Source organism: Scyliorhinus torazame, chromosome 11 (genome assembly GCF_047496885.1).
Source record: "Scyliorhinus torazame isolate Kashiwa2021f chromosome 11, sScyTor2.1, whole genome shotgun sequence".
Classification (NCBI taxonomy): domain Eukaryota; kingdom Metazoa; phylum Chordata; class Chondrichthyes; order Carcharhiniformes; family Scyliorhinidae; genus Scyliorhinus; species Scyliorhinus torazame.
Genome location: NC_092717.1, coordinates 68382211 through 68397523, shown reverse-complemented (window position 1 = coordinate 68397523; position 15313 = coordinate 68382211). Strand labels below are relative to the sequence as shown.

The 15313-nt window shown below is 46.1% G+C and overlaps 1 protein-coding gene across 1 annotated transcript in view; it reads right to left on the bottom strand.

Moving 5' to 3' along the window:
• Nucleotides 1-4529, bottom strand: part of LOC140385324 (collagen alpha-1(XV) chain-like) — a 531657-nt gene extending 527128 nt beyond the window's left edge. Inside the window, 1 exon segment of the mRNA XM_072467384.1 lies at nt 4061-4529. Coding sequence (XP_072323485.1) covers nt 4061-4400 — 340 coding nt within the window. The 5' untranslated portion in view covers nt 4401-4529.
• Nucleotides 4530-15313: the final 10784 nt, after the last annotated feature.

Genomic DNA, 15313 nt, shown 5'->3' with positions numbered 1-15313 from the left:
AGAAGAAAAGGCAACACCTCCACCAATGACGTAACAGGATTCCTGACGTTCAACATCAGGAACAGTATTATAATACATTTACATCTCATTTACATCAGGCCTCTATGCCCGAATCATCCATTCCCATAAGAAAATCCATTCATATCAGCGTGAGGGCAGACCAGCGTAAATTCTGGCTGGTCTCCCACGACGTATACCTGGCAGGCAAACCGCCCAGAGTAATTCAGGTGAGTGAATCGCTTGAGGGGGAGAGGGGAGGGAGGGGGGTGGGGTCATTTCCGGGCATTGTCTCCTCACATTGCAATGTCCCGGGCAATGCCGGTAGATGTGCTCAGACAGCATTGCGGGGGGGGGGGGTCCAGGTTAACTTGTGTGCACAGGGGCAGCCATAGAAATGGTGCCACAATCAGAGCCGGCCCCACCAGCGTGCGGTCATGGGACACGCCCTTGCCATTTTTTTTCAATGTTCCAATGATACGGCGGAGAAAGCCGCCATTGGTGCCGATGGCTTCAAGGAGCTTTGCCCGCCCGCCATCGCACTCTGCCAAATACAGGATAATTCCAAGTATTATATTATACTTAATCACTTGGATATTTTAATCACAAGCCAATTCCATCCAATCAAAGGGCCTGGTTCTTTTTCAAATCCAGAAGCACCAGCATCTGCAAAAATGAGACAATCAAGTTGCTGCACTCTTTCTTCGGCGATATTTGGCTGCTGTTTTGTTTCTGGACTACGATCAGTCAATACAACTGAAAATGACCAGCCATAATTTGCTGCAGGGGGACATTAAACAGCAATCACTGCCACCTTTGCATGGTTACATTTTTAGGTCACTGATGCTTTGAACCGACAACATCGCAACGTGAGAAACAGGGCATCCAGCACCTTCAGATATTTGTGAACTCATATTGGGGGGGAAATCATGTACATATTGAATGTCATAGGTGTCATAGCACAAGTGATTAGCACTGTGGCTTCACAGCTCCAGGGTCCCAGGTTCGATTCCCCGCTGGGTCACTGTCTGTGCAGAGTCTGCACGTTCTCCCTGTGTCTGCGTGGGTTTCCTCCGGGTGCTCCCCGTTTCCTCCCACAGTCCAAAAATGTGCAGGTTAGGTGGATTGGCCATGCTAAATTGCCCTTCGTGGCCAAAAAAGGTTAGGGGGGTTATTGGGTTACAGGGATAGGGTGGAAATGTGACGGCTTAAGTGGGTCGGTGCAGACTCGATGGGCCGAATGGCCTCATTCTGCACTGTATGTTCTATTAAGATATTTACAGCATGGAAACAGGCCCTTTTGCCTAGCTGTCCATGCCACCCAGTTTCTATCACTAAGCTAGTCCCACTTGCCCGCATTTGGCCCATATCCCTCTGTACCCACCCTGCCCATGTAACTGTCTAACTGTTTTTTAAAGGAAAAAATTGTACCCGCCTCTGGCAGCTCCTTCCAGATGCTCACCACCCTCTGTGTGAAGAAATTTCCCCTCTGGTTTCTTTTGTATCTCTCCCCTCTCACCTTGAACCTATGCCCCCTAGTTCTAAACCCCTCCACCATTGGGAAAAGATGTTGACTATGTACCTTATCTATGCCCTTCAGTATTTTATTGGTATCTATAAGATCACCCCTCAGCCTCCTGCATTCCGGGGAAAAAAGTCCCAGCCTATCCAGTCTCTCCTTATAGCTCAGACCATCAAATCCTGGTAGAATCCTCGTAAATCTCTTCTGTACTCTTGCTAGTTTAACAATATCCTTCCTATAATAGGGTGACCAGAACTGCACACAGTATTCCAAGTGTGGCCGTACCAATGTCTTGTACAACTTCAACAAGACGTCCCAACTCCTGTATTCAATATTCTGACCAATAAAACCTAGCATGCTGAATGCCTTCTTCACCACCCTGTCCACCTGCGACTCCACCTTCAGAGAGCTAGGAACATGTACCCCTAGATCTCTTTGTTCTGTAACTCTCCCCAACTCGCTACCATTAACTGAGTAGGTCCTGCCCTGATTTGATCTACCAAAATACATCACCTCACATTTATCCAAATTAAACTCCAACCGCCATTCATCGGCCCACTGGCCCAATTGGTCAAGATCCTGTTGCAATCTTATATAACCTTCTTCACTATCCACTATGCCACCAATCTTGGTGTCATCTGCAAACTTACCAACCATGCCTCCTACATCCTCATCCAAATCATTAATATATATATATATATATGTATATATAATAATTCTATATAACAAATAACAGTGGACCCAGCACCAATCTTAAATTTTGGATTTTAAGCTCTGGATGAACCTTTTGACTGCATGTATTTACCTGAAATTGTGCAGGCTGGCTTAAAAGAGAGTGACTCATGCAACCGGTTTGAACTGACTCATAACTGATAGTATGTATAAATCACATCACGTCAGGAAGGGGCCAGGACAATGTTAATCACATCAAGTTCAAATCACATCGATGAGGACTGTCAGAGGATACAGCAGGATTTAGATTGTTTGGAGACTTGGGCGGAGAGATGGCAGATGGAGTTTAATCCGGACAAATGTGAGGTAATGCATTTTGGAAGGTCTAATGCAGATAGGGAATATACAGTGAATGGTAGAACCCTCAAGAGTATTGAAAGTCAAAGAGATCTAGGAGTACAGGTCCACAGGTCATTGAAAGGAGGCTCAGAGGTGGAGAAGGTAGTCAAGAAGGCATACGGCATGCTTGCCTTCATTGGCCGGGGCATTGAGTATAAGAATTGGCAAGTCATGTTGCAGCTGTATAGAATCTTAGTTAGGCCACACTTGGAGTATAGTGTTCAATTCTGGTCGCCACACTACCAGAAGGATGTGGAGGCTTTAGAGAGGGTGCAGAAGAGATTTACCAGAATGTTGCCTGGTATGGAGGGCATTAGCTATGAGGAGCGGTTGAATAAACTCGGTTTGTTCTCACTGGAACGAAGGAGGTTGAGGGGAGACCTGATAGAGGTATACAAAATTATGAGGGGCATAGACAGAGTGGATAGTCAGAGGCTTTTCCCCAGGGTAGAGGGGTCAATTACTAGGGGGCATAGGTTTAAGGTGAGAGGGGCAAGGTTTAGAGTAGATGTACGAGGCAAGTTTTTTACGCAGAGGGTAGTGGGTGCCTGGAACTCGCTACCGGAGGAGGTGGTGGAAGCAGGGACGATAGTGACATTTAAGGGGCATCTTGACAAATACATGAATAGGATGGGAATAGAGCGATACGGACCCAGGAAGTGTAGAAGATTGTAGTTTAGTCGGGCAGCATGGTCGGCACGGGCTTGGAGGGCCGAAGGGCCTGTTCCTGTGCTGTACATTTCTTTGTTCTTTGTTTGTTCTTTGTTTCTTTCACCTCTGGAAACGTTACTTATTTGGCTGTAAAGGTATGTCAGTGGTTGAGAAAAATGCTATATAAATGTATATCCTTCCTTCCTTTGTTAAATCTGGTCCTGTTTAATGTTGATTCACAAAATCTTATCCCATGTTAACATTGCCCTTGTCGGCTAATCACCCGATCTGGCTCTCACAGTGTGTAAGCAACAATTGCAGGGAGCGCTGTTGGGGAAATCAGGGCTCTCCAACCCCTGTGAGCACTGAATCCTGCCAGATGAGGCGGGCGCAGAATGAGGAGAAAATTGTAATTACTGGAAGGCTGCAATTTTAAAGAGCAGAAAATGCTGGATAAAGATTATAAAGATTATAAAAAGAACCATTAGGTGTAACAAAAGTCTTCGCCCACTAGGTTAATTTACCTGTTCTCTTCACAAGGTGCAAATGGACCTAGTGTACATTTCCAGCAGCACCTGCTTTAATTCACCCAGCAACTCTATGTTGAATACTTTAGGATTAGCACTGACATTTTAAAAATGCAAATAAAACAGCCAGAACCTCAGATACTCAGCACGTCGAACATTGTTACTGAGGCTTTGTTATTTCTGCAAGCACCAAACGTGGGTTCCAGTGCTGTGTGTGCAGATCGGATCTAATCCTGTTGAAAACAGCCCAAGCATCCACTAATGTCCCACGATCATTTAAAGTGTGTCTTACCTGTCAGATTCCTTTGCTGGAGCTGGCCAACGCTCTTAAATTCGGTCCGTCCGCCTGCTGAGTTTTTCCTCAGAGCTGAGGACTGTTTCTCCAGGCGAGAACCCAGAGATTGGGTGTGACCAGCTTGTTTGGCCACTGGTATGGATTGGGCTTCCAGTCCCACCACAGTTCCTGGCAGGTGGCCGCTGGTAGGTGGTTGCAGGCTCGCACGAATTGTTGTGCTGGGTGCTGCTGTACTTTGGTCTGTGCCCCACAGCCTGGACCACCAATTCCACTGTCCATGTACCCTGCTGCTGCAGAGAAGCAAACAGACGGAGACAGCAACAATCCCCACAGGCATTGCTTCTTTTTGTAAAACACTGATTTTTTTTTTTATAAAGCTCCTAACAATGGTGAGGCTCACAGTTATCCCTGGCTTTGTAATTTACTTTTCTGCCATTCTGCCTTGCTCTTAACTGCCTTCAGCTGCTCGGAGTCTAGCTTGAGCATCCAAGCAGCACTGCATTGTAATTCCAAGTAGTTCAATACAGTGCCAACATGCTGTTGCACTTGGCCTAGCTCCATAGGTGCCCAACCAAATAATTCCAAGCCAGCTAAGACGCTGCGCAGCCTGTTAGTTGACTTGATCTTAAATACAAACTAAAGAGGATCAGCAGTTTCTCTTTCTCTAGAATGCAAGTGCAATCAGATTGAAATGACTAGTCAGAAAGGAAAAAGATGCAAATAATTTTCATGCAGGATTCTCCACTAGTTTTCCATCACACCTTCGGAGTACCTAAGTCAAATCAGGGGAATAGTGCATCATGCTGTTTCTCCACTGTGTTCCCACTTCATCCCTATTTTCCCAACAGTGGCCGCTGTGTGGTGGCAGAGGCTTGCCTGACTGCAATGGGAAGCCAATAGAGCTTATTAAATTGCCAATTGGCAGAAAATTCCTGTGATTAATCCAAGTGATGCAATTTTGAGAGGATCACAGTAAAGGGGGAAAGACCTGCCCAACATTGCCACTACTTTGTGTGGCTGCATCAAGCTGTGTGTAGATCCTCGATATCCTCGTGTCACTACGTGTCGAGCTTCAACATGTCCCCGGTGTTGCGAAGGGTGGGTCTGGCCACTCTGCCGCAGACCGCTCCAAATAGTTGGACCGTGCCGTACCACCTGTCCCTCGTGGAAAGATCTATGCAGAGAAACGCCTTTGACCACAAGTCCATTAGGCCATGGTCTGCATGTAACATCCCACACGTCCTTCATAGAAGGAAATGGTGGATCCTGACGGATGGTTCCCTGAGCAGATTGTCAAGGTAATTTAGCAGAACCTTTCATCGCCAGAACTTTCAATCACTTACCAAGACCTAGCTTGGTTGGTGGTGAGAAAGGCCCTCCCAGTCTGATCCTTCCTACATGCCTGGAGTTTCATCCCACCTGCACGTTGCCCTTGAGGTGACTGTGGTGGGTAAGAGACCGTTGTCCACCTCCTTGTGGAATATGCCTTTGAAAAGATAGTCTGGAGAGAGATGAGGTGGTTATTGTCGAAGTTCATCCCGAGCAGCTGTGTGACACAGGATTCTGTGCTCTACGGGCTGTCTCCAGGGACGCACACCGAGACAAACATCAGCTGTTGCTGCAGGATCAACAACTCCATGAAAAACATTCCTTGGTTTGTCCGAAACTTGGTTGGTTTTCCAGGACAAAGAGTTGTCCCCGACCGAGTGTTGCAGTCTGGCACTTTCCAAAGCCCAGGACCACGTGCTGAGGGATACACTAAAGCTTGGGACAGCCACTGCAGAGGCGCAACGGCAGATGGTCGCTGTCTAAGACCTTTCAGCCACAGTGAACTGAGAGGAGTGAAATTGTACAGAACCCCCTCGGGCCGGATGATTCACATTGAATGTATACACTGAATATTACATGTATCACAATTGTATTGAAGAACTTCAAAATGCAACTTGATTTAAGTAGGCAACTTAAGTACCTTAGACTATTTGTTAACGGCCATTTTGAAATGTCTGTAACATTTTTTTGACTGTATGGAAGCACTTCAAGAGGGCAACATGATATATGTAGAGAACCTGAATATTGCTGCACTTTCTGTGATGACCATTTTGAAATGTTTGCAATGTCCTTTCAGATATTTTTCATGTAAAATATATTTTTGCAACAAAAACAAAATCAAGGCTGCCCCACACTGTCTCAGAACCTTGGGTTCTCGGAGGAGGGAGTTGCACAGTGGGAGGATGGAGCATGAAAATAAGAGGCAATGTGGTTGTTTAATGGTCCCAGTGGCAAGATTGAGAGCATCCGCAGACATCTATGCCACGAAAGAGCTCTGCAGTTTTCCAGAAACATAACAATGGGCTGAATTTTCTGGTTGGAGAATATTTTTCGCCATCAGGAGCATTTGCGGGCCTGTAACCAACTGTTACTGCAACAGGCTTTCTGGAATTTACCAGAAAATGACCAATTGGCAGCACGTCTTCGGGTTTCATTGCCCACTTTGGGACAGCAGGCAGGTTGAGGAGGAGAGGGGATCAGTCAGTGTACCAGTATCCTTCGGAGTGTCTGCAACGTCAGTGCACCACTGAGGTGAAAGTCTTATTGGAGGGCCGAGTGAAATGGCTACAAGAACAGGATGTGGGAACCGGCAGCCATCTCTGCACCCCAAGGACTGTTTGTGACAAAAGTATCCGGGTGTTGCTCTTGTAATGGCAAACCTCTGTCTGCAGTTGCCCTGAAATTTCTCACTGGCACCATTAAACAGTCAGATTTTATTTTCATGCCGTTCCAATCTCCAGCTGCGCAGTGTCCTCTGAGCAATCAATTTCTGACACAGCGTGGGGGGCCCTGTCATGTTATCAAAATTGCATATTGCTGAAAAAAAGAGGCATGCTGTCAAAGCTTTTTCTTTGCGCTCATTAGGACAGACACAAGAACAGCAAATTTCAAAGGGAACATGCGTCTGTCTTGATGAGTGCAAGATGAAAAGCTTCAACAGCATGCCTCCTTTTTCAGCAATATGCTCAAGTTCTTTACAACCACGCAACTATTTATCAATATTGCACTGCCTTTAGACATTTACTCTGAATTTCCCATTTAACAAGTTTAACTGGCTTCCCCGCTGCTGCAGGGCAGTTGCCATCACCACACAAAAGCTTTCCAGGAAAATGAGATGAGGTGGGTACACATAGGGGACCCCAAACAATTCATGTATTTTTCTCCACCAAAAACAGAAAATGCTGGATAAACTCAGAAGGTCTGGCAGCAGCTGTGGAGAGAGAAACAGGAGTCCATATACTTCTATAGATGGATCATATTGGACTTGAAAAGTTAACTCTGTTTCTCTCTCCACATGCTCCCGGACCTGCAGAGTTTATCCAGCATTTTCTGCTTTTATTTCAGATTTTCAGCATTCACGGTATTTTGCTTTTATTTGAGTATTTTTCTCCAATTTTGCTCACAGCCCCCACCCCTTCCACGCGCACCCCTCCCACACACACACCCCCACCCCAAACACATCTCCAAAAACCTGGAAAATGTCCTCATAATATTCCACCTGTGTGGTAGGAAGTAAGCACAGACTTGCATTTCTATAGTGCCTTTCACAACCTCAAGACATCTCAAAGTACTTTACAACCAATGCAGTACCAATAAAGTTTCCCACTGGCACCATTGGTAGCATGGTAACACAAGCAATTAGCACTGTGGCTTCACAGCGCCAGGGTCCCAGGTTCAATTCCCCGCTGGGTCACTGTCTGTGCGGAGTCTGCACGTTCTCCCCGGAACTTACTGTGGAAAAATTGACTGCTGTGCTTCCGACATTACAATTGTGACCACGCTCGCTTCTTTGTTGAGTGCTTTGGGACATTCTGAGGTCATGAAAGGAGCTATATAAATGCAAGTATTTTCTACTGGGGCATTTTGGGATATAGCATATGACTCATTTGAGACAGGGACATATGCTAAACAGAATGCTTGGGAGGGACTGATAATTTTGTGCCCACGGATCCAAAAGTTATCCACCACTGGGAATTTTCCTTGCCTTCAGTCTGTTTGTTGTAGACTAATTGATGAAGGGTCAACATCACCCATTTGGGCAGCACGGTAGCATAGTGGTTAGCACTGTGGCTTCACAGCGCCAGGGTCCCAAATTCGATTCCCGGCTTGGGTCACTGTCTGTGCGGAGTCTGCACCTTCTCCCCGTGTCTGCGTGCGTTTCCTCCGGGTGCTCCGGTTTCCTCCCACAGTCCAAAGACGTGCAGGTTAGGTGGATTGGCCATGATAAATTGCCCTTAGTGACCATAAAAGGTTAGGTGGTGTTACTGGGTTACGGGGATAGGGTGGAAGTGAGGGCTTAACTGGTTTGATGCAGACTCAATGGGTCGAATGGCCTCCTTCTGTACTGTAAGTTCTATGTTCTATGTTCTAATGTGTAATCATGATTGTAATGTAGAGAAATAGAGCAGCCAATTTATGTAAAACAAGCTCTCAAAACAGTAATGAGATAAATAACATAACGTGTATCAGTGATGTTTATTGAGAGATATACTTTAACTAAGACACCAGGGAGAGCTTGCCCACTTCTCTTAAAATGCTAGCATGGGATTTCTGCGTCCACCTGAAATGGGGAATGGGCCTCTCAGAATGTATTACTTTTAGCCAAAAGCCACTGAATATGCAGATTGTGCTACTTAGAGAACCTAGCTTTGTTACAATTAAGGCTTTGTCCTTGTTTAAGCAGTCTTTAGGCCTTTAGAATGTCTCCAACACACTCCCATAACAGCCCTGAGCCTTCTCTTTACAACATTGTGTAAAGTAAACATATCCAAGTTCGAATTTGTTTTGCCTAAAGAGTTTCAGGAACTCCCCTCAGTGTTGTCAGTGGTTCACCCCCTTCTTTCCTTGTTAACATTCTGATTCCAAACACATCTTTCTTTGAGAAATGCAGAAAAAGATTAAGAAGAAATAAATCTTTGTAACACTTTGTTCGCTTGTGTCACTCAAAGGAAATACCGAGCAGACAATTAAAACAGATGAGGCCAAATAAAAGGCATGGCTTTTCATAAATTACAGACAAATATAATGCTTGAGCGACACAATGAACTGCAGTAACCCCAGTAACTACTGGACTGCTCCGGAGTATTTAGAACATAGATCTATTGCTCCCCGTCCATGTTCTCCACACATTTAGTCAGATTATATCCCACTGTGTGATCATGGGGCTATGGATTTTACAAGCTTGTAAATGGTAGAGGCAGGGATCAGTTTCCTGTCATGCAGTGGAATAATTGACTACACTTGCAGGCAACACTGTTAGTCTCACTTAAAGTTATCCGTTTGTTGGCACAAAGGCACGTCGGGTCTCTCAAATGAAAACACAGAATTCTGGAAATATTCAGCAGGTCAGATACCATCTGTAAGGATGGAAGGCGAGGCTAAGTTTCCCTTTCATCAGCATCCAGGAACAGAGGAATGTAAGTCAGATTCTATGTGGAAGGGTCAGAGCCTGAGTCAGCTGCTGAACAAACAAACAGAGCACTAGAAAGGGTAAATGAGCAGGATAAATGAGGCATTCGTAAACCACCAAAAGAGCAAAATTTCTTCACAGTTGGTGCTCTCAGAGGGAAACAGGAAATGGTGGGAGCACTCAGCAGGTCAGACAGTACCTATGGAGAGGCAAAGTAAGGGCCGATGACCCTTCTTCAGAACAAACAAAGAACAAAGAAAAGTGCAGCACAGGAACAGGCCCTTCGGCCCTCCAAGCCCGTGCCGACCATGCGGCCCGACTAAACTACAATCTTCTACACTTCCTGGGTCCGTATCCCTCTATTCCCATCCTATTCATGTATTTGTCAGGATGCCCCTTAAATGTCACTATCGTCCCTGCTTCCACCACCTCCTCCGGTAGCGAGTTCCAGGCACCCACTACCCTCTGCGTAAAAGACTTGCCTCGTACATCTACTCTAAACCTTGCCCCTCTCACCTTAAACCTATGCCCCCTAGTAATTGACCCCTCTACCCCGGGGAAAAGCCTCTGACTATCCACTCTGTCTATGCCCCTCATAATTTTGTAGACCTCTATCAGGTCGCCCCTCAACCTCCTTCGTTTCAGTGAGAACAAACCGAGTTTATTCAACCGCTCCTCATAGCTACAACATTCTGGTAAATCTCTTCTGCACCCTCTCTAAAGCCTCCACATCCTTCTGGTAGTGTGGCGACCAGAATTGAACACTATACTCCAAGTGTGGCCTAACTAAAGTTCTATACAGCTGCAACATGACTTGCCAATTCTTATACTCAATACCCCGGCCAATGAAGGCAAGCATGCCGTATGCCTTCTTGACTACCTTCTCCACCTGTGTTGCCCCTTTCAGTGACCTGTGGACCTGTACTCCTAGATCTCTTTGACTTTCAATACTCTTGAAACCTGTCTGTTTTTATCTCAAGAATTTTCTACGTGGACATTCCAGACAGGCCGGCAATGAAGCATGGAGCAGAGACAGGTTTAAGGGGATCAATGTTCACCTTCATAGCCTACATATACTACCAGTTCCATCTTCTAACATGCCAGATATATTCTACATTTAAATGCAACAATGTTGATGGCATGACATCATAACACCTAAGAAGGTGCAGACTGCATTAGAAAATCTAAACAGACACTGAAATGAATAGACAAACAATTGCATTATTAACAAATCTCTGGTCATGAAAATGAAATGAAAATCGCTTATTGTCACGAGTAGGCTTCAAATGAAGTTACTGTGAAAAGCCCCTAGTCGCCACATTCGGCGCCTGTTCGGGGAGGCTGGTACGGGAATTGAACCGTGCTGCTGGCCTGCCTTGGTCTGCTTTAAAAGCCAGCGATTTAGCCCAGTGAGCTAAACCAGCCCCTCCCACCACCACCTCATGGGTGGTGGGGGCAGGGGACAGGATTATCTTGAAGGTTGCCTGCCACTTAAAGCAGCTGCAAGCATTACAATGGTAGAGCAATAGCCTTCCATCAACAACATCAGCCCTCCCCACTGGCAGGGGCAAGTTCACAATGGGTAGTAATACTATCAGGTGCTCCTCCTCCTACACTGCAAGAATGAAACTGACTCTGGAAAACCAACAATGATCCACGCCAATTACGTTGGGTGGTGATGGATGTAGTGATATCATGGTTATGTTGTAATTCACTGACTGACCACTGGGTATCTCATTAGTATATAAGTGAATGTTAGAGTCAGGTGACCTCAGACTGACTAGAGAGCTTGAAGAGAGATAGTGGTTTATGCATGTTCATACTGTTATTCATCTGTTGTTTTGTATACAGTTGACCCACAGTTAATATTAATAAATTGTTTATAGCTTTAGCTACAAGTGTTTTTGCAATATAAATCAGGCCATCCGACAGGAACATTACAATGGGGTGGGGAAAGTCTACATTCATGTGACTGTGGCATTGATCCCAAACCTTTGTATTAAACTTTGTGTTAAACCTGACCCACAACATCCAGCATCTAGTTTTATTCAATTTGTTCATGAATGTAAGGGTCACTGGCTAGACCAGCATTTATCCCTAATTGCCCTTGAGAAATCTGTTATGCAGATGTAATTTAATAGAATCAATAGAATCCCTACAGTGCAGAAGGAGGTCATACGGCCCATTGAGTTTGCACCGATCCTCCGAAAGAGCACTCTACCTAGGTTCTCTCCCCCACCCTATCCCTGTAATTCCGTGCATTGATCATGGCCAATCCACCAAATCTGCACATCTTTAGATACTAAGGGACAATCTAACATGGCCAATCCACTTAACTTGCACATCTTTGGTCTGTGGGAGGAAACCAGAGCACCCAGAGGAAACCCACGCAGTCATGGGGAGAACGTGCAGACTCCACACAGAGAGTCACCCCAGGCTGGAATTGAACCCGGGCCTCTAGTGCTGTGAACCACTGTGCTGCCATTGGATGATGTCATTCATGACTCATATCGGTTTTAGGAATATAACTTTTGGTTTGGAGATTTACATCTTTAAATGCAATGAGAACATCATGGTTTGGGAAGCTGGTAAACAAATCTAGGGTAAGTGCAATTCCAATGATGGCCTGTGTTTATTTAATAAGGTCAGATTTGGAAGTTTGAAAACCATAAACAATGGGTGACCTCTTTCTGAGTCTTGGTGGAGAAATAAGTGGTTTAAATTATTTATACGGGTTCCCAGATCTAAGGTTTGAAAAGGGCAGGTTTAATATTAGAGCTAATTGGTTTAAATTTCTGACTGGGATATCCCAAGGATGCCACGTTGCCCTGGGGATGAAATTCAAGGGAGCTTTTTTTTTGTTTTGGGTTTTTAATCTGTGATTTTTCACAGAAATGGACAATTGGAGTTTTGGTCAACCTGGAAGCCACTTTGAGACAAACAGAGAAGTCTGCCAGAAGCTGTGGACCAGTGGCAGAGGATCATCAGAAACCAAGGGTTGGATTTTACAGCTCCTGACGGCACGGTATCACAGTGGTTATCACAGTTGCTTCACAGCTCCAGGGTGCCAGGTTCAATTCCTGGCTTGGGTCACTGTCTGTGCGGAGTCTGCACATTCTCCATTCTCCCTGTGTCTGCGTGGGTTTCCTCCGGGTGCTCCGGCTTCCTTCCACCGTCCAAAAATGTGCAGGTTCGGTGGATTGGCGATACTAAATTGCCCCTTAGTGTCCAAAAAGGTAGGGCGGAGATAGGGCGGAGGTGTGGGCTTAAGTAGGGTTCTCTTTTCAAGAGCCGGTGCAGACTCGATGGACCGAATGGCCTCCTTCTGCACTAACTTCTATGTAAGGGGGGCAGGACGTAAAGTGAGTGGTCTCCTTTCTCGCCTCAGCTCAGTGACGCAATCATCGGTCAGCCAATTAGCAGCTGCCTGGCAGAACGTTGGCCACTTAGCAGTGCGAAGGACTGAATTGGACTTCTGAATCGGGGTTTTAAGTGTGAGAGGGAGGGGTTGTGCTGTGAACATGAAGTTGGTCACAGCCACCCCTATCCACTTAATATTTCTTTATTTCTTGTGAGGTGATGATGCCGTGAGGTGATGATGCAGCTGTACAAAACTTTGGTAAGGCCACATTTGGAGTACTGTGTACAGTTCTGGTCGCCTCATTTTAGGAAGGATGTGGAAGCTCTGGAAAAGGTGCAAAGAAGATTTACCAGGATGTTGCCTGGAATGGAGAGTAGGTCTTACGAGGAAAGGTTGAGGGTGCTAGGCCTTTTCTCATTAGAGCGGAGAAGGATGAGGGGCGACTTGATAGAGGTTTATAAGATGATCAGGGGAATAGATAGAGTAGACAGTCAGAGACTTTTTCCCCGGGTGGAACACACCATTACAAGGGGACATAAATTTAAGGTGAAAGGTGGAAGATATAGGAGGGATATCAGAGGTAGGTTCTTTACCCAGAGAGTAGTGGGGGCATGGAATGCACTGCCTGTGGAAGTAGTTGAGTCGGAAACATTAGGGACCTTCAAGCAGCTATTGGATAGGCACATGGATGACGGTAAAATGATATAGTGTAGATTTATTTGTTCTTAAGGGCAGTACGGTAGCATTGTGGATAGCGCAATTGCTTCACAGCTCCATGGTCCCAAGTTCGATTCCGGCTTGGGTCATTGTCTGTGCGGAGTCTGCACATCCTCCCCGTGTCTGCGTGGGTTTCCTCCGGGTGCTCCGGTTTCCTCCCACAGTCCAAAGATGTGCGGGTTAGGTGAATTGGCCAATGATAAATTGCCCTTAATGTCCAAATTGCCCTTGGTGTTGGGTGGAGGTGTTGAGTTTGGGTATGGTGCTCTTTCCAAGAGCCGGTGCAGACTCAAAGGGCCGAATGGCCTCCTTCTGCACTGTAAATTCAATGATAATCTATGATTAATCTAGGACAAAGGTTCGGCACAACATCGTGGGCCGAAGGGCCTGTTCTGTCCTGTATTTTTCTATGTTTGTGTCAGGCTCAGAACAGTGAAAAAAGTCAGAAAATATCCAAATGCATCCTCATTCACCAGAAGTCTCTGCTGCTACATGCAGCTAATGTCTTGTTGGAAAACCTTTCCTTCCTTGCACCACCTCCTCATACCTGGCATAAAGCACTCCCAAGTTTTTTCCCATCCAATGCCTGAAAAATGCAGGGACAATGAAAAATTGCATACAGTTGAGCCATTAACAAAATCAACAAGCTTGTCAACTGCTTATTTCAAAATGATGGGCAGATTTCTGATTTTAATGCCTGTTCACCTGTTCATCGGAGACTGGCATGACGACTTCAGATTGCTGAGCTAATGTCATCGCACTGTACTTTTGTAAGTATAGGCATGCGACCCACCCGATATGTGGCCATAAAATCCAGCCCTCCTCAGTGATTTTTGATTTGAAGTGACTAATCAAGAATGCATGTTTGGACTGAGAATTCCACAATTGTGAGGTGCTTAAAGAGTGCTGGAAGATTGTCTAGCTTAAAGCTAATGGAAAGATAAGGGGCGGGATTCTCTGTTAGCCTACGCCGAAATCGGGAAATGCGATTGGGCAGAGAATGACCTCCGATCGAGGCACAATCGAGGCAGGCGCCGATTTGACGCCGAGTCGTGATTCTCCGTTACCTTGAAAACGGCATCAATGTGTTTCACTCCGCAAGTACAGGGGGCACCATTGCTGAGGGAGAGAGGGGGTCACGGAAAGTGCCAAACATCGCCATTGTTTGCTGTTAGTTGTGCCACAGGCCAGGGGGCTTCTGCAAGGGCTGGGGGAAATAGTGGGGGGTGGCCAGGAGGTGGGCTGTGGGGTCGGGTGGAAGAGCATGGAGCACCATTGCCGCAGCTGGCAAGGCAGCCATGCATCTGCACACATTGCTATCAGCCCACTTTGAACCTGGTGCATATAGATATCCCCCCAGAGCACCCTCCAAGGTGCCCTCTGGCCCCAGACGACCCATCCGCTGTATGGGCGCGCTCGAGCACAACCAGTGCCATCTTGTTGGCTGGGATAAGTGTGTGTAGGGAGTGTAATGTGTATATGCGGCTGCAGCTTGTCAGCCTCCTGATTGTCGATCACGGAACCGATGAATACAGCACTGTTTTTCATTGGAATCGATTGTGTTCCATCCGGCACTGGTGCTGGCCCCACAACGGTAGCGGAATCGGTCCAGATGCGGCGCCGGTTTTTCTGTCGTAAATGTCCACAGATTCTCCGTTGGCGTCAACACTTAGTCTCAGAAATGCAGAATCCCGCTCAAGAAATCTCATATCTC